The 19413-nt window shown below is 38.6% G+C and overlaps 1 protein-coding gene across 17 annotated transcripts in view; it reads left to right on the plus strand.

The window, feature by feature from the left end:
- Positions 1-19413, plus strand: part of LOC128694998 (constitutive coactivator of PPAR-gamma-like protein 1 homolog) — a 224507-nt gene that overhangs the window by 9402 nt on the left and 195692 nt on the right. For all 17 annotated transcript variants that reach the window (XR_008407941.1, XR_008407942.2, XR_008407943.1 and 14 more), the window contains 2 exons: positions 2871-3043; positions 10701-10814. Coding sequence is in view for 13 of the 17 variants with exons in the window: in XM_053785385.1 (XP_053641360.1) it covers positions 2871-3043; positions 10701-10814 (287 nt within the window). In the remaining 4 variants the exon portion in view is untranslated. The remainder of the gene's footprint in view (positions 1-2870; positions 3044-10700; positions 10815-19413) is intronic.

The following is a 19413-nucleotide window of genomic DNA, read 5'->3' on the forward strand; positions in this document are numbered from 1 at the left end:
AGGATGTGTGATGTCACCGTGGTTGTTTAATATATTTATAGATGGGGTTGTAAGAGAAGTAAATGCGAGGGTCTTGGCAAGAGGCGTGGAGTTAAAAGATAAAGAATCACACACAAAGTGGGAGTTGTCACAGCTGCTCTTTGCTGATGACACTGTGCTCTTGGGAGATTCTGAAGAGAAGTTGCAGAGATTGGTGGATGAATTTGGTAGGGTGTGCAAAAGAAGAAAATTAAAGGTGAATACAGGAAAGAGTAAGGTTATGAGGATAACAAAAAGATTAGGTGATGAAAGATTGAATATCAGATTGGAGGGAGAGAGTATGGAAGAGGTGAACGTATTCAGATATTTGGGAGTGGACGTGTCAGCGGATGGGTCTATGAAAGATGAGGTGAATCATAGAATTGATGAGGGAAAAAGAGTGAGTGGTGCACTTAGGAGTCTGTGGAGACAAAGAACTTTGTCCTTGGAGGCAAAGAGGGGAATGTATGAGAGTATAGTTTTACCAACGCTCTTATATGGGTGTGAAGTGTGGGTGATGAATGTTGCAGCGAGGAGAAGGCTGGAGGCAGTGGAGATGTCATGTCTGAGGGCAATGTGTGGTGTGAATATAATGCAGAGAATTCGTAGTTTGGAAGTTAGGAGGAGGTGCGGGATTACCAAAACTGTTGTCCAGAGGGCTGAGGAAGGGTTGTTGAGGTGGTTCGGACATGTAGAGAGAATGGAGCGAAACAGAATGACTTCAAGAGTGTATCAGTCTGTAGTGGAAGGAAGGCGGGGTAGGGGTCGGCCTAGGAAGGGTTGGAGGGAGGGGGTAAAGGAGGTTTTGTGTGCGAGGGGCTTGGACTTCCAGCAGGCATGCGTGAGCGTGTTTGATAGGAGTGAATGGAGACAAATGGTTTTTAATACTTGACGTGCTGTTGGAGTGTGAGCAAAGTAACATTTATGAAGGGATTCAGGGAAACCGGCAGGCCGGACTTGAGTCCTGGAGATGGGAAGTACAGTGCCTGCACTCTGAAGGAGGGGTGTTAATGTTGCAGTTTAAAAACTGTAGTGTAAAGCACCCTTCTGGCAAGACAGTGATGGAGTGAATGATGGTGAAAGTTTTTCTTTTTCGGGCCACCCTGCCTTGGTGGGAATCGGCCGGTGTGATAATAAAAAAAAAAAAATACAATATTGCATAACAGTAAATCTTCTATTTTTTGGTTTGAATAAAAATTCATTATTTGAAGAAAAAATCAAAATGGAATTCATTAGTAAACTAATGAACGTAACTAATGAACAGAGGAAATGATAGTTTAGTGCCTGGAATGCCTGCATTGTTTATTCTGGGCCCTATTTTGAAATTGGAGTATTTTGAACTTTGCATTAAATTGGCCAAATTACCAATTTCTGATCACTATTTTGTAGTTGAAACAGTTGACTTGGCAAATTCTTGTGCTCAGTCGATAGAACAGAAGTAATACTAGTGAAATAGCTAAGAATTTGGTTGATTGGAATAATGTAATTGGCCTAAAATGGGAGTCAAAGTCCGCAAAATCACCGATGCGTAAATATCGCTGACACATCAAAATTCGCTAGAGCATAATTTCGTCAATTTTCCATCAAATTTTGTACTTTTTGTTTTATTACCTTCAGAAAAAGATTCTCTACCATTTCATACGAAAAATAAAAAAATTATTTTTTGAAAATTCTTGGACACTGGTGCACACTTTGAAATTTGGCCTCTGTACCCTGAAAGGGTTAATAAAGCCACTGGATGGCAAAATGTCTACAACAAAGATACCCAGATGTTGCACGTGTCTAAAGTTCTGTCTTAATGACAGTGCCCTCAAATATGCTGTAAGCAGTAAAATTTGGTCTGTATAAGAGAGAATGGATCTGTGCAGTGTTTGCAGTGTACAAAAAAAAAAAAAAAACTTCCCCATGCAGTGCATGATGGGAACAGCTAACCTCTCATCTTGTGGTTGGCTTAAAATAGTTTAAATTGAGTCACTTTCTAAAGGTAGTTTTTTTTTTTTTTTTTTTGGCAGTGTCTTTGTATCAGTTAATGGAATGACAAGCATACTATTGAAATTAGGATGATTTTGGTTGGTTTCAGACCAGAAGTGGCTTGAAATAGGCCTCAAAGTGGAGGAAATATTCAGTTTTTGGTGATTTTTCTGAATAAGGGTAGGGCCCCTCTAAGAGATTTTTACTAGGTCTCCTTCAATTACTGGGATGGCCTAAACCATGGCCAGTCATTCTTGGTTATACTATTTTATTAGCGAAGAAATAGGATAAAACTTTTGTGTGATGATGGATTCAAAATAAAGGACAAGTGTTACATAGGAGAGGCCTGGGGACATGATTAATGAACAAAGGAAGCATTTCTTTAGTGGATGGAATGCCTCCAGTATTTATTTTTTTTTTTTTTTATTTTTTTTTTATTTTATTTGTTTAACATTGAACAAATTACTGAATCCTGTGCACTTTATTGGGTAGATTTGATATTTGAATGGGCAGTTTTTTGTATGCAGTTAATTGAAAGGAAGGATACTGGCAAGCATGCTAGGAATTAGGTTGAATTGAGCAATGGAAATGGTTTAAAATAGGCCTGAATGCAGGCAGAATTGCTGATGCATAGTTACAGATAAGATTATGAGTTAAATTATTGCTGTAAGCAATAAAACTTTATCTATTACTAATACATCATTATTGAATATATTTTCAAATGACAAAGGTTATGTCAACTGTGAACAGAATTAAGGATTAGCTAGTATGTATATGTAATTTCATTAATGGATTTTCACATCATAGACTCCATAACTGAAAATGATTCATTTGAAATATAAAATAAATAGCTTGATTATATATTTATTTATGCCTTCCAGACTGGGTATGTGGTGGACAGTGGAATCGCATGGTGCAGTTTTTGGCAGTGCTTATGCAAACAGTTCAAAATAACAACATAGAGCTTGCTGTATTCTTTAATGGTGCTCTGGAACAGCAGCGTTTAAATGAATGGTCTCGACAAGAGTGCTCCCTTAGAAAAAATATTAACTCGGTAAGTTTTTCTTTCTTTTTGGGTCACCTTGCCTCGGTGGGAAATGGCTGACATGTTGAAAAAAAAAAAGTTTGTGAACCGTATTCATACAAATGATGGTGCCAAAAGTCTTTTCTTTTTTGCATTGTGGCAATCCTCTGCATTGGTAATCTGAGATTAAAATTAAAATCTGCATCTGGCTGAAGTAGGAAGATATTGGCTTGAGTTAGTTTATAACTGGTCACTGATGTAAGATCTCCAGAATGAGAGTTCCTTTGTGGCAGTTTTCTCCAGATATGTTTAGAGGATTTTTTTTTTCCACATTGAGAAATATACACTTGCCATCCGACTTACGACCTGCGTGACATATGACTACTTGACTTACGATCGTGCATCTGGCAGCAGGGCTGCCAGACGCATGGTCAAATGCAGCAGTATAATGTGATCCTTTATTGAAAACGTTTCGCCCACACAAGTAGAGGTAGTAGTAGTAGTTATACATGTGGTGGAAAAGTCATGCTTGGGTAGCATAAAAAATAGGTTGGGCAAATGTATATAGGTGAATGGATTTGAGAAGGCATTCCAAGTTTGGGCCAACAGGCCTGCTGCAGTTTCCTCCTTTTTCATGTTATGTAATAGAGAAGGGACACTGAAACATGCCTTCTTAGATCCATCCATATACATTTGCCCAACCTATTTTTTATGCTACCCAAGCAATAGCTTTTGTAACCTTTCTTTCAAACATTTTTTTTTTCAACAAGTCGGCCGTCTCCCACCGAGGCAGGGTGACCCAAAAAAGAAAGAAAATCCCCAAAAAGAAAATACTTTCATCATCATTCAACACTTTCACCACACTCGCACATTATCACTGTTTTTGCAGAGGTGCTCAGAATACAACAGTCTAGAAGCATACACATATAAAGATACACAACATATCCCTCCAAACTGCCAATATCCCAAACCCCTCCTTTAAAGTGCAGGCATTGTACTTCCCATTTCCAGGACTCAAGTCCGACTATATGAAAATAACCGGTTTCCCTGAATCCCTTCACTAAATATTACCCTGCTCACACTCCAACAGATCGTCAGGTCCCAAGTACCATTCGTCTCCATTCACTCCTATCTAACACGCTCACGCACGCTTGCTGGAAGTCCAAGCCCCTTACCCACAAAACCTCCTTTACCCCCTCTCTCCAACCTTTTCGAGGACGACCCCTACCCCGCCTTCCTTCCCCTATAGATTTATATGCTTTCCATGTCATTCTACTTTGATCCATTCTCTCTAAATGACCAAACCACCTCAACAACCCCTCTTCTGCCCTCTGACTAATACTTTTATTAACTCCACACCTTCTCCTAATTTCCACACTCCGAATTTTCTGCATAATATTTACACCACACATTGCCCTTAAACAGGACATCTCCACTGCCTCCAACCGTCTCCTCGCTGCTGCATTTACCACCCAAGCTTCACATCCATATAAGAGTGTTGGTACTACTATACTTTCATACATTCCCTTCTTTGCCTCCATAGATAACGTTTTTTGACTCCACATATACCTCAACGCACCACTCACCTTTTTTCCCTCATCAATTCTATGATTAACCTCATCCTTCATAAATCCATCCGCCGACACGTCAACTCCCAAGTATCTGAAAACATTCACTTCTTCCATACTCCTCCTCCCCAATTTGATATCCAATTTTTCTTTATCTAAATCATTTGACACCCTCATCACCTTACTCTTTTCTATGTTCACTTTCAACTTTCTACCTTTACACACATTCCCAAACTCATCCACTAACCTTTGCAATTTTTCTTTAGAATCTCCCATAAGCACAGTATCATCAGCAAAAAGTAACTGTGTCAATTCCCATTTTGAATTTGATTCCCCATACATACCAGCTGCAAATATTATGTTGTGCACAGTGTTTCTCCTAAACCTAAACCTTACAGTATAAAATACAGTACTAACAGCATAAAAAGTTAAGTAAAAAATGAAATACAAAACTAATAAAATAAAATCATTACAATAACCGTGATGTTCATATACAGGAACCTTCTGGGTAGAAGTGCTGACACAAGAGCGAGACAGAGCAGCTGACAAAATGTTCTATTCTTACGCTAATGTCAACAATAAGGCTTATTTTCCTATGACGGTAGATCTATTATAACATAAGGCAAAATATCAATATAGCATAGAAACAAAGAAAAACGACAATAAATATCATCTAGCATAATATGAATCCTGCTGCGCAGATAGGAAAGGGACTTTGTGGACACCACCAACCATAAGGCTTATTATCCCTTCTTTTGTCACTATTATGAGAGAAAACGGATCTGGCATGAGGGCAAACTGTAATAGACACTCGTAGTCTACGAAAACGCTGAAAAAAGGGATTTTCTCAGGAAAAAAAATATTTCCCGAGTGTGTATGCGCTTCTGGCTATTATCTCGGAAGTAAGTTATTCGCCAATTTTGTGAAAAAACAATCAATAATAATGAGCAGATTGAAATGATTTCCACAACAAACATAGAAGAATGATTGCTTTACAAGATTAATATTTAATTTTTGAAGTATCCCTATCGGCAATTTTCTGAGGTTCGACTTGCGTCCAATTTGACTTACGACTGGTAGGTCGGAACCAAGCTCGGTCATAAGTTGGATGGTACCTCTACTATGACATGGCATCTCTTCATCAGTACATTGTTTTCCTTTGTATTACTATTGTTCTGTTTTCATTAGTAAGAACATAGGAATGGAGGAACACTGCAGAAGGTCTACTGATCCATACAAGGCAGGTCCTTATCAAAACCACCCCTACCCAAAACTATCCAAGAATTAACTCCCATACCCACGACACCAATCAGACCCAGCCCCTCCCACTTACATATTTGTCCAATCTATTTTTAAAGCTACACCTTTGTTTATGCCCATCATCCACTTATACACCTTGATGATATCTCCCCTCATTCTACGTCTCTCCAGAGAGTGGAGATTCAAGGCTCAAAGTCTATCATCATGCAGGAGATTCCTGATACAGTAAATCATTTTAGCCATTCTTCTTTGAGTGTTCTCTAATGAGTCTATATCCATCCTGTAGTGAGGAGACCAAAACAGAGCGGCATAATCCAAATGAGACCTCACTAGTAATGTATAGAGCTGTAAAATAACTTTTGGACTTCTGTTACTTACACTTCTTGAAATAAAAGCCAGTAATCTGTTAGCCTTATTCCTCACACTTAGGCACTGCTATCTTGGCTTTGGATTTCTGCTTACCATGACTCCCAAGTCTTTTTCACATACTATATGATCAAGCTCTGCTTCACCTAGTTTATAACTTTGAGGGCTATTTTCATTACCAAGGACTAGTACCTTATACTTACTGCCTATTTTTGTAACACCAGCAAATTTGCTCATGTCACTTGTAATTCCTTCATCAAGGTCATTAACGTAAGTTACAAACAAGAGAGGGCCTAAAACTGATCCTTGTGGAATGCCACTAGTGACTAATCCCCATTCAGATTTGACCCCATTAATGGAAACTGCTTTCTATTGGTAAGCCCTGCCTCTATCCATGCTAGAAGTTTTCCTCCTATACCATGAGCTGCCACCTTTCTTAAGTGTCTCTTGTGAGGTACTCTATCGAAGGCTTTACTGAAATCCAAATAAACAATATCATATTCATTATTACTGTCTACTGCCTCAAATGTTTTATTGAAGAGCTTCAGTAAATACACAAATAACCTGCACATAGAAGAGAGGACCTTACGACGACATTTCGGTCCGACTTGGACCATTTACAAAGTCACACTAACGAAAAGGAAAGCAGGATGGGTATATGTAGGCAGGAGGTGGTAGTAGTAGTAGTAGTAGTGGTAGTAGTGGAGGGAAGGAAGTAGTAGTGGGAAGGTAGTAAGAGTACCTCTCCACGACTACTACCTTCCTTCCACTACTACCACCTCCTGCCTATATATACCCATCCTGCTCTCCTTTTTGGTAGTGTGACTTTGTAAATGGTCCAAGTCGGACCGAAATGTCGTCGTAAGCTCTTCTCTCCTATGTGCGGGTTATTTGTGTGTTGTTCCAGTCACGGTATTGTGCCTTTTTTGTTATTTAACGTCAGTAAATTTATCAGGCAGGAATGACCTCTCGTGAACCTCTGCTGAGATTTTTTAATCAAATTATGCTCTTAAAGATGACTTCTAATAATATCAGCTATAATCGATTCTACTAATTTGCCTACTATAGATGTCAGGCTGACTGGATGGTAATTTAATGGAATGGACCTATTCCCTGATTTGAATATAGGAACTACATCAGCTATCTTCAACATCTCTGGAACAACACCAGTTAAGATGGATGCATTGAACATGCTCGTTAATGGCTGACTAAGTTCCATCTTGCATTCTTTAAGCACCCTGGAAAACAACTCGTTGTGTCCTGGGGACTTATTTTGTTTCAGTTTATCTGTTTGATAACCATGTCCCTCATGACAGAAATATTAATTAATTTGAGTTCTTCAGGAACTGAATAATAGTTAATTTCTGGAATCTCATTAACGTCTTCTTGAGTAAAGACTGATAAAAAATAATCATTAAATAGAGAACACATTTCCAGAAGGAGGGGTGTTAATGTTGCAGTTTAAAAACTGTAGTGTAAAGCACCCTTCTGGCAAGACAATGATGGAGTGAATGATGGTGAAAGTTTTTCTTTTTCGGGCCACCCTGCCTTGGTGGGAATCGGCAAGTGTGATAATAAAAAAAAAAATATATTTATAGTTCATTATCCGTTAGCTGTCCATTCCAAATTTTCAGAGGTCCTACTTTTTCCCTCACCTTCATCCTGTACACTTGAAAGAACCCTTTTGGATTACTCTTTGATACATTAGCAACTTTAATTTCATAGTCACGTTTAGCTTTTCTAATCCCCTTTTTTACTTCTCTTTTTAACTGAACATATTGGTCAATAAGTTTAATCTCTCCTCTTTTGATGTGCCTATAAATTTCTCTTTTTCTCTGCTAGTAAAATGATTTAGTCTCCTGTTAACCCATTTGGGGTTGTTATTATTTGACCTAATATCTCTTTGGGGAATGTGTATGCTCTGAACTTGCTGTACATTATTAAGAAAAAATTAAAAAACTCAGATCCCTTCGTAATCGTAAGTATGATCATCAGTAAAATTATTAGCTAGATTACCATAATCCAGATTAGACAGCTGTTCCCTAACTCCATTATAATCGGCACAACGAAAATCAGGGACTTTTACCATATTATCGTTATTCTCATATTCCATCTAATGCTGATCACTAGCTTCAACCTCTTCAGTGATCTCCAGATTATTTACGAGTGTTTCCTTATTTGACAAGACTAGGTTGAGCAAATTATTACCTCTGGTAGGCTCTGTTGCACACTGCTTCAGAAAACAGTCCTGAAGTCACTGGATTCCAGATTATCGGTCAAAGAAGTCCATTCAATTTGACTAAAGTTAAAATCCCCTACTATCACTATGTTATTGTGTCTACAAGCCCTAACAGTTTCCTCCCAAAGAAGTCGCCCTCTATCGTGATCCAAGCATGGAGGTTGGTATATTACACCTAGAATTAGTTTTTCTTTACCTTCTAGAAACTACCCAAACAGATTCTGTTACTAATCCATCTATTTTTATATCTATTTTTATGCAACAGTTTATATTTTCTCATACATATAATGCAACTTCTCCCCCCTTCCCATTATATCTATCCACATGGAACAGCTTAAACCCTTGAATATTACACTCAGCAATCATATCCCGACTCTTTAAATCATACCATGTTTTAGTTATGGCAATGACATCAAAGTTCCCAGCACATGCTACCAAATGTAATTTATTAATCTTATTTCTTGCACTTCGACCATTAGTATGAAATACAGTTATGTATATGTTTTTTCTTCTGCACCTTTTTCCTATTCACCTTTGCTTTTACACAATTTCTGTAATCTTCATTACCCTGTGTTACTCCATGACTGTTATTAAGATTCATAATATCAAAGCCTAAGTCAATATATCCATACTCATTATTTTCTTTTTCTAAACCCATACCTCTAACTAATCCTAGTTTAAAGTCCTAACCACACCCTCAACTGAGCTACCAAGAAAACCCACACTTGCCCTAGATAAGTGAACCCCATCCCTGGCAAACATGTCATTTCTACTGTAGAAGTGGTCCCAGTTGTCAATGAATGGTACTGCATTATCCTTACAGTGCTTGTCCAGCCAACAATTAATACCAATTGCTCTGGACAACCATTCATTTCCAACACCCCTTCTTGGCAAAATGCTACATATAACAGGGTGCCCTCCCCTTCTTTCTAATTATGTCTATTGCTGTCCTGTACCTTCTAACTAAATCCTCACTTCTACACTTGCCTACATCATTGCCTCCAGCACTGAAGCAGATAATAGGATTGATCCCATTACCGTTCATGATGTTGTCAAGCCGGTTAACAATATCCTCCATCCCAACCCCAGGAAAGCAAACCCTCTGTCTCCTACCCCTATCCTTCAAGCAGAAGGCCCTGTCCATGTACCTAAGCTGGCTATCCCTAACAATGTTTTTACTTTCCTTGGCATCGTTCGTTGTGACGTTCCCAGTAGTTGACTCTCATTCATTGGGTAGCACGGAGAATGGGTTCGATGTTTCCACAACAGTTTCCTGGATCTTCGTTGATTCTACCTCTCCTTCCGTCCTCTTGATCCTTAACTTGTTCCATGCTTTCCAGCCACTGTCCAGGTTCCTTTCTTGGCTTGAGGATTCTCAAAAGGAGGATTACTACGGATCTTCTTGTCTTCCTCAGTCAGTTGCTGTATCTCAAGCTTAGCCACCCTCAGTTCTTCCTTTAGCTGCTGGTAGAGTTGCTCAAGAGAGGACATCTTGTTTAGATTCACGGAGAGCACACAAGACACGTCTTCACAGAGTATAGTATCTTCATATTGTATTGTGGAAATTGTAGAAAATAAATGCCACTCCAGGTTTTTAGTAATAGTGTAGTACATACATATTTTCTTTTTTAGTTTGTGTTATGATGGGTAAGTCTGGTTAGCTAGACTTGAGTCATGAAGGTGGAAAATACATTGCCTGCACTTTAAAGGAAGGGTTTGGGATACTGGCTGTTTGGAGTGACATCTAAACTGTTATATCTGGACACCTCTGCAAAGACAGTGATTGTGTGTGAATGATGGTGAAAGTGTTTTTTTTTTTTTTAAGGCTGAATCCCAGCATTGTGCTCACTAAATGTCATAGATGTTGGTGGCCTGAGCAGTGTGTAATGTAGGAATTTGTGAGTAGGGATTGAACCAAATAGATTCTCTCCTTTCCATGTACAGCCGTAGAAGAAATTTCTCTTGTCTGCAAGTGCTGCATTCATTGTAAGCTAGCAGTAGCAACGTCTTTAGCAAAAGCAGTATAAAAAATTCTTAATGAAAATTTCAGGTATTTTGGAATCCAGATTGACATGTGACATTTTATTACATTGTTGGGAATGATTCCGTCTGACTGCTTTTCTTTTTTGGGAAGAAGCAAAGTATTGAAAATAAGCTAAAATAATTTTGTTGTAATGTCTTGAATTATATTGCTTGCAAATAAAATTAGCTAAGCTCCTGTTAATTTTGTTTTATTTCTTATTTTTGCTCTCAGGTGCTAAAACATGTAACAGTGAAAGGCACACCACCGCCTAAAGTATGGTGGGTTGCACCTGTTGGTCTTCGTACGTGTCTCCGCATGGCTTTGCGGCACCTCAACATCCAAGTGGTTAGTTATTGTGTGTAGTTTTTCATGCCTTTATTTTTTAAAGTATCCATTTGTGTAGAATTTTGGATGCTGTAAGTAGTACAGTACCTTTTATGAATGATGAACATGTAATAATGTAGTTGGGAAGTGTACGGTATTGTACTATAAGTATTTGTACAAAATTAAATGTGAAAGAGATGAATTGTTTTCTAAATTTCTAGACTTACATATTCATCTTATTGATTGCAAGGGATTAGTTTCAAGATTGATTTCAAGAAAGCTTGAGTTGTTGTGGCTATATCACATTTCTTACAGTGCGAAGGGTGATGAGTGTAATTAGCTCTTTAATGTCCCCAGTTACTGGATCATGGTCTATGTCGATGTGTTGGTGGAAGTTATGATGCCTGATACACTGATGGGAAGGAGATTTTGGGAGGGGGGGTTTTGTAAAGTTTGTCCCTGGTTATACTTTGAATCTAAAGAGAGACTGAGGGATGCTGTGGTGAGACAAAATAAGCAGCTCACTAAAACTAATTTGATTATTCAGATAAGTAGCCCTTCACAAGCAAAAGTCATTCTTATATATGGTGAATTTGTGTTGATGAGAAACAGGGTGAACCGTAGGATTGATAAGAGAAAGAGGGTGGGTGGTGTGTCAAGGCAGCTGTGGAGACGGTGAATGTTGTTAATGGAGGCAAAGAAGGGAATGTATGAGAGAGTAGTGGTACTGAGATTCTTATATGGGTGTGAAGCTTGGGTTATAAATGCTGCAGTGAGGAGAAGGCTGGAGGCACTTGAGATGTCACGTCAAAAGACAATGGGCGGTGTAAATATTCTGCAGAGAATTCATAGCTTGGAGATTAGGAGGAGGTGCATGGTTAAAACTATTATCTAGAGGGCTGAAGAGGAGTTGTTGAGGTGGTTTGGACATTAAGAGAGGGTGAAGCAAAATAGGATGGCTACTGTATGAGGTGCTCTCTATAGCAGACTTGCAGTTTTTTTTTAAACTCCATTGTATTGTATGTCCAGGAAAAGTGGCAGACCTTGCAGACAAGCAGAGAGCTGTAAAGAGCTATATAGGACAGTTCTTTGATCCTCCTTTCCACAGGATGGGTCCTACACTGATGACAGCAAGGAAATGAGTGAGCTACTCAAGTCCCAATATGACTTGGTTTTTAGTGAGTCGCTAACCAGACTGAGAGTTGAAGACCTAAATGAATTTTTTATGAGAGACAGAATTTGGTAGACACACACCTATCTGATATTATCCTGATGCCAAATGACTTCAGAAAGGTGATAAATGACATGGCTATGCACTCTGCCCCAGGCCCAGGCTTGTCGCACTCCGTGTTCGTCAAGAACTGCAAGAAGCCCCTATCACATGCTCTTAACATCCTATGGAGAGGGAGCATGGACATTGGGGTTGTCCCACAGTTACTAAAATCAACAGACAACCCCAATAGAACTACAGACCAATAATACCAATGTCCCATATCGTAAAAATCTTTGAAAGGGTTAATATAAGAAAGGAGGAACACTGCAGCAGGCCTGTTGGCCCATACTAGACAGGTCCTTCACAGTCCATCCCACTAACAGAATATTTGCCCAACCCAATTTTCAATTCTACCCAAGCAATAAGCTTTGATAATTTTATTAACTCGTGTGCAAGTCCCATTCAAATCCAACCCCTCTTACTCATTTATCCATCCAACCTAAATTTGAAACTACCCATGGTTTTAGCCTCAGTAACCCTACTAGGCAGACTGTTCCACTTGTCAACTACTCTATTTCCAAACCAATACTTTCCTATATCCTTTCTAAATCTAAACTTGTCTAATTTGAATCCATTACTGTGGGTTTTTCATTGGAGAGATATCCTCAAGACCTTATTTATATCCCCTTTATTAATACCCATCTTCCACTTATACACTTCGATCATGTCTCCCCTCATTCTTTGTCTAACAAGTGAATGTAATTTAAGGATCTTCAGTCTTTCTTCATAAGGAAGATTTCTAATGCTATGTATTAATTTAGTCATTCTACACTGAATGTTTTCTCATGAATTTATGTCCATTCTGTAATATGGAGACCAGAAATGAGCTGCATAATCTAAGTGAGGCCTTACTAATGATGTATAAAGCTGTAATATAACTGCTGAACTTCTGTTGCTTACACTTCTTGATATAAATCCCAGTAATCTGTTTGCCTTATTATGTACACTTAGCCATTGCTGTCTTGGTTTAAGGTCCTTTTCACAATCTGAATAGCTAAGTTCTTCATTATTTAACTTATAAGTGTTGGGGTTATGGACACTCCCGAGCTTCAGAACCTTGTATTTATCTACATTGAACTGCATCTGCCACTTTTCTGACCAGGTATTGAGTTTGTCTAAATCCTCCTGAAGTTCCCTGATATGTACATTTGAATCAATTATCCTACCTATCTTTGTGTCATCTGCGAATTTGCTCATTTCACTAGTAATTACCTCATCAAGATCATTGATATATATTATAAACAACAATGAGCCCAAGACTGATCCCTGTGGAATGCCACTTGTTACAGTTCCCCACTTGGATTTAACCCTATTTATGCACACTGCTACCTGTCTATGAGCCATGGCTCGATCCATGAGAGCACTTTTCCCCCAGTGCCATGAGCTGCCACTTTCTTTAACAGTCTTTGGTGCAGTACTCTATCAAAAGCCTTACCTTCACCATTCTAATTTGTATGGACTGATGAAGCCACTGTATGGCGAAATGTTTCCTGATTAAAGATACCCAAGTGTTGTATATGTGTCTAATTTATCAACCTGTTGGTTCTCTGAACCATTCATCTGCAAACAGAGTTTTGCAGGGAATTATGCCTCAATCAATGTTGTTCATCACCTTCAAAGCCCTCAGCATAAATATGATTTGGCAGCTGGAAATTCGCGAATGTTCAAAGCCTGCAAAAGTGGAAAACTTGAATGTTGAGGGAGACCTGTAGTAATCAACAGAGTAAAGTCTGAGGCGGCAATGGTGAAAAGCTCTGTTCCACAAGGCACAGTACTTGCTCCCATCTTGTTCCTCGTCCTCATATCGGACATAGACAGGGATATAAGCCACAGCGCTGTGTCTTTCTTTGCGGATGACACCCAAATCTGCATGACAGTGTCCTCCATTGAAGACACTGCAAGACTCCAGATGGACATCAACCAAATCTTTAAATGGGCTGCAGAAAACAATATGAAGTTCAGTGATGAGAAATTTCAATTACAGTAGGGCCCCGCTTTACGGCGTTTCACCTTACGGCGTTCTGCTAATATGGCTATGTCAAATTATGACCAAAATTTGCTATAAGGCAAGTGGTCTTTCAAATATGATGCACCCCACCTGATTTGTTTACATTCTCCATGACAACATCTATTATGTCTGGAAACTTTCCAAAATTTCAAGTGTTTTAAAGTTATTACGTATTTCATATGTACGTTTTTTTTTTTTTTTTTCAACAAGTCGGCCGTCTCCCACCGAGGCAGGGTGACCCAAAAAAGAAAGAAAATCCCCAAAAAGAAAATACTTTCATCATCATTCAACACTTTCACCACACTCGCACATTATCACTGTTTTTGCAGAGGTGCTCAGAATACAACAGTCTAGAAGCATACACATATAAAGATACACAACATATCCCTCCAAACTGCCAATATCCCAAACCCCTCCTTTAATTATATTTATTATAATTATACTTATTTGTACCTGTACCTAAATATACTTTTACACTGTGCTGGTGTGCAGGTACACATTAAATCGCTAAGAATCTCTCTACTCATGACGCCACAGTAACACTACATAATAATAATCACTCTTGGGCACAATAAATGTGTTATTTTACATTAATATAGACATTTTCAGTAATCCATCTATGATATTTTCTTCAAAATAATATAAGAAACAAGTTACATAGCATATAAACATGATACGTACACTCATAGAATGAAAATTGACGTAAATATGAGATTTGTTTACAAAGAGGCTGTGTAGGTAGTGTCGAAAGAATTATGTTTTTTCTAGTCAAATACTGGAGGATAACTGTAGAAAAATATTCCTTTCGTATGCCTTCACTCTATATATAGCAATTCACGACCCTTGTGGGTTTAGTGCATTTTTTATTATGACAATAATAATAATAATAATAATATCATCATCATCCACTCTAAAAATGGTGTGTTGCATGAGAATGGGAGTGTTGCTCTTTGTTTATTCTGTACTAACTTGTACAACTTGTACACAATGTAAGAGTACAGTGGACCCCCGGTTAACGAACTTTTTTCGTTCCAGTAGTATGTTCAGGTGCCAGTACTGACCGAATTTTTTCCCATAAGGAATATTGTGAAGTAGATTAGTCCATTTCAGACCCCCAAACATACACGTACAAACGCACTTACATAAATACACTTACATAATTGGTCGCATTTGGAGGTGATCGTTAAGCGGGGGTCCACTGTATTTGTATTGCGAGGTAATTATAATAAAAAAATATTGCGAGGTAAAAGTTTTACAAACTCATACAAACGTACGTGAATGAACTAAAAGCAGACACACATTATTATGCATTTATTTCGCCTGACCAAGTGATTGCCTGTTCAGTTTGTGTTCTTACATTGTCTGAACTCTGTATCTCGTTCGCTCTCTCGTTTACTCTTTCGTTAACTAATTCAAATTCAAATTCAAAGTTTATTCTCTATAAGGATTACAATGCTGAGTTTACAGAATTTGGTTATTGTGTGGTTTACATGTAGTAAAAAAATAATTACAGAGTGTACCACTAGAACACCTAGCATGCCTAGGCATTTCGGGCAGACTTAAATTAAATCTTAAGTTTAAAATATTACAAAATTATGAGGTAAGTTGGTATTATGGCTAAGTGACTAAATACTAGTTTGTGAGTTTAGCAATGTGAATGCTTTTGTTTTGGCACTATACATAGTTTCAGTATTGGAGTATCACAGGCCAACTTATGACTAGTTAAGATTCATTATTTTGAGATTGAGATTGATATTTCTGTTTATGGTCAAATGGGTGAGTGAGTGTAAGTGTTAACCACCAGGTGGTATTCGTGTAATTAGTTGACAGGGTGTATCAGGGAGATGAGATGTTTTCTGATGGTAGTTTTGAAGGTGATGAATGTGTCTGCAGTTTTAGAATTTTCAGGTAGGGTGTTCCATATTTTAGGGCCTTTGACATGCATTGAATTTTTGTAAAGGTTTAGTCGGACACGGGGAATGTCATAGAGATGTTTGTGTCTGGTGTTGTGCCTGTGGGTTCTGTTGCAACTATTAAGAAAGCGTTTTAGGTCAAGGTTAATATTGGAATTTAAGGTCCTGTAGATGTAGATTGCACAGTAGTAAGTGTGGATGTACTGAACAGGGAGTAAGTTTAGATCTATGAAGAGTGGGGGGGTGTGTTGCCAGGGATGGGATTTAGTGATTATTCTTACTGCGGCTTTTTGTTGGGTTATTATTGGCTTTAGGTGTGTTGCTGCAGTTGAACCCCAAGCACAGATAGCATAGGTGAGGTATGGATGTATAAGTGAATGGTATAGTGTGAGAAGGGCAGTTTGCGGCACGTAGTATCGTATCTTGGAGAGGATCCCAACCGTTTTGGATACTTTTTTGGTTATGTGTTGGATATGGGTGCTGAAGTTCAGGTTGTTGTTGAGGTATAGGCCTAGGAATTTGCCCTCATTATGCCTGGCAATTAGTGTGTTGTCGATCTTAATGTTAATTTGCGTATCTCCTGCTCTGCTACCAAACAATGTAGTAGGTTTTGTCAGTGTTAAGCGTAAGTTTATTGGCTGTCATCCAAGTCGATATTTTGATCAGCTCATCATTAACAATGGTGTTGAGGGTGGCAAGATTAGGGTGAGAGATGACATAAGTCGTGTCGTCAGCAAAGAGAATGGGGTTCAGGTGTTGAGATACGTTTGGAAGATCATTGATGTATATGAGGAAGAGCAGGGGACCAAGGACACTTCCCTGCGGAACTCCAGTATCAAGTGGCTGTGTTGTTGATGCTGTGTCTTTAATGGTGACATACTGATACCTATTAGTAAGGTAAGATTTGAAATATGCAAGCGCATGGCCTCTTATACCATGGCGTCTTAGACGATGGCGTCTAAGCTTAGGAGTGTCATAACCGGGCGGAGGGATAACATTACGTTTTCTCTGCTCAGCCATCAGAGAAAACATATATGAAACTGCGTTTGAGTGAGCCACTCCCCCACTCCACTTTTGTTTACAATTTTCGGCATGAATTATTCATTACTTCTCCCTTTGTTTATGATGGCATCTAAAGGTAGTTGTTAAAAACGATTAAATTCAGTGAACAAGGCATGTCGATGCTAATAATATGGCTCTGGACCACAGTGAGGTAACCGGTAGGTGTAGCCCGCATGGGCTACACCTACCGGCTACCTACACTGACTTCCTATAAATAAATACTACTCACCTCTCTTCCTACATTAAGACTACAAATATTTGAAGATAAATAATGAGTGTACTGTATGTGTATTTTAACTCTCTGGGCTGTTTTAAATATATAGTATTAAGTATGAGATGGGGAGCCAGGGCTACCTACACCTGACTTCCTACAAATAAGTACATAAGAACATAAGAATGTAGGAACACTGCAGAAGGCCTACTGGCCCATACGAGGCAGGTCCTTATCAAAACGACATCTACCTAAAGCTACTCAAGAAATAACTCCCGTACCCCTTGACACCAATCAAACCCAGCCCCTCCCACTCATATATTTGTCCAGTCTCTTCTTAAAGCTACCCAAGGTCCTAGCCTCTATCACCCCACTGGGAAGACTGTTCCACGCATCTACAACTCTGTTAGAAAACCAGTACTTACCTATGTCCTTTCTAAATCTAAATTTATCCAACTTAAATCCATTATTCCTGGTTCTTACCTGGTTCGACACCCTCAGTACTTTATTAATGTCTCCCTTGTTTATGCCCGTCATCCACTTATACACTTCAATGATATCTCCCCTCATTCTACGCCTCTCCAGAGAGTGGAGATTTAAGGCTTTAAGTCTATCTTCATACGGGAGGTTCCTTACACAGTAAATCATTTTAGTCATTCTTCTCTATGTTCTCTAATGAGTCTATTACCATCCTGTAGTAAGGGGACCAAAACTGAGCAGCATAATCTAAATGAGGCCTCACTAGTGATGTATAGAGCTGTAAAATAACTTTTGGACTTCTGTTACTTATACTTCTTGAGATAAATCCAAGTAATCTGTTGGCCTTGTTGCGCACACTAAGGCACTGCTGTCTTGGCTTTAGATTTCTGCTTACCATGACACCCAAGTCTTTTTCACATTCTGTATGACCAAGCTCTACTTCACCTAGATTAATACTACTCACCTCTCACCCTACATTAAGGTTACAAATACTTTAGGGTAAGTAATGAATGTACAGTGCATGTATTTTACTTTTTACCGTGTTTTTAATGCCTAGTTCTATTACTAACTTAATATAATTTAGTGTAAACTTGTTGTCTGGCATTTGTGTGCATCTATAAATGGAAATGACTTTCTGCTTTCTGGCGATGTCTGCTTTCTGGCAATAACCTGGAACCTAACCCGCCATATAAATGGGGCCGTACTGTACTCCAATGTGGAAAACATGAGGAAATTAAAAGTTCATCGGAGTATAAAATAAATTCCAACAACACAGTAGAATGAAAAACTAATGTCAAAGACCTGGGAGTTATCATGTCAGAGGATCTCACCCTCAAGGACCATAACATTGTATCAATCGCATCTGCTATATAAATGACAGGATGGATAATGAGAACCTTCAAAACTAGTGATGCCAAGCCCATGATGGCACTCTTCAGGTTGCTTGTTCTATCTAGGCTGGAATATTGCTGCACACTAACAGCACCTTTCAAGGCAGGTGAAATTGCTGACATAGAAAATGTACAGAGAACCTTCATGGCATACATAACTGCTATAAAGTACCTTAATTACTGGGAATGCTTGAAGTTCCTAAACTTGCGCTCCCTAGAATGCAGGTGGGAGAGATACATGATTATATGTATATATATTATAGAGGAATAAGTTTACTGAGTATACCAGGAAAAGTGTACGGTAGGGTTATAATTGAAAGAATTAGAGGTAAGACAGGTGGTAAGTTATTAAATGCTGTAAAGAGTTTTTATGAGGATAGTGAGGCTCAGGTTAGGGTGTGTAGAAGAGAGGGAGACTACTTCCCGGTAAAAGTAGGTCTTAGACAGGGATGTGTAATGTCACCATGGTTGTTTAATATATTTATAGATGGGGTTGTAAAGGAAGTAAAAGCTAGGGTGTTCGGGAGAGGGGTGGGATTAAATTTTGGGGAATCAAATTCAAAATGGGAGTTGACACAGTTACTTTTTGCTGATGATACTGTGCTTATGGGAGATTCTAAAGAAAAATTGCAAAGGTTAGTGGATGAGTTTGGGAATGTGTGTAAAGGTAGAAAGTTGGAAGTGAACATAGAAAAGAGTAAGGCGATGAGGGTATCAAATGATTTAGATCAAGAAAAATTGGATATCAAATTGGGGAGGAAGAGTATGGAAGAAGTGAATGTT

The sequence above is a fragment of the Cherax quadricarinatus genome, chromosome 35 (assembly GCF_038502225.1).
Source record: "Cherax quadricarinatus isolate ZL_2023a chromosome 35, ASM3850222v1, whole genome shotgun sequence".
NCBI classification, from domain to species: domain Eukaryota; kingdom Metazoa; phylum Arthropoda; class Malacostraca; order Decapoda; family Parastacidae; genus Cherax; species Cherax quadricarinatus.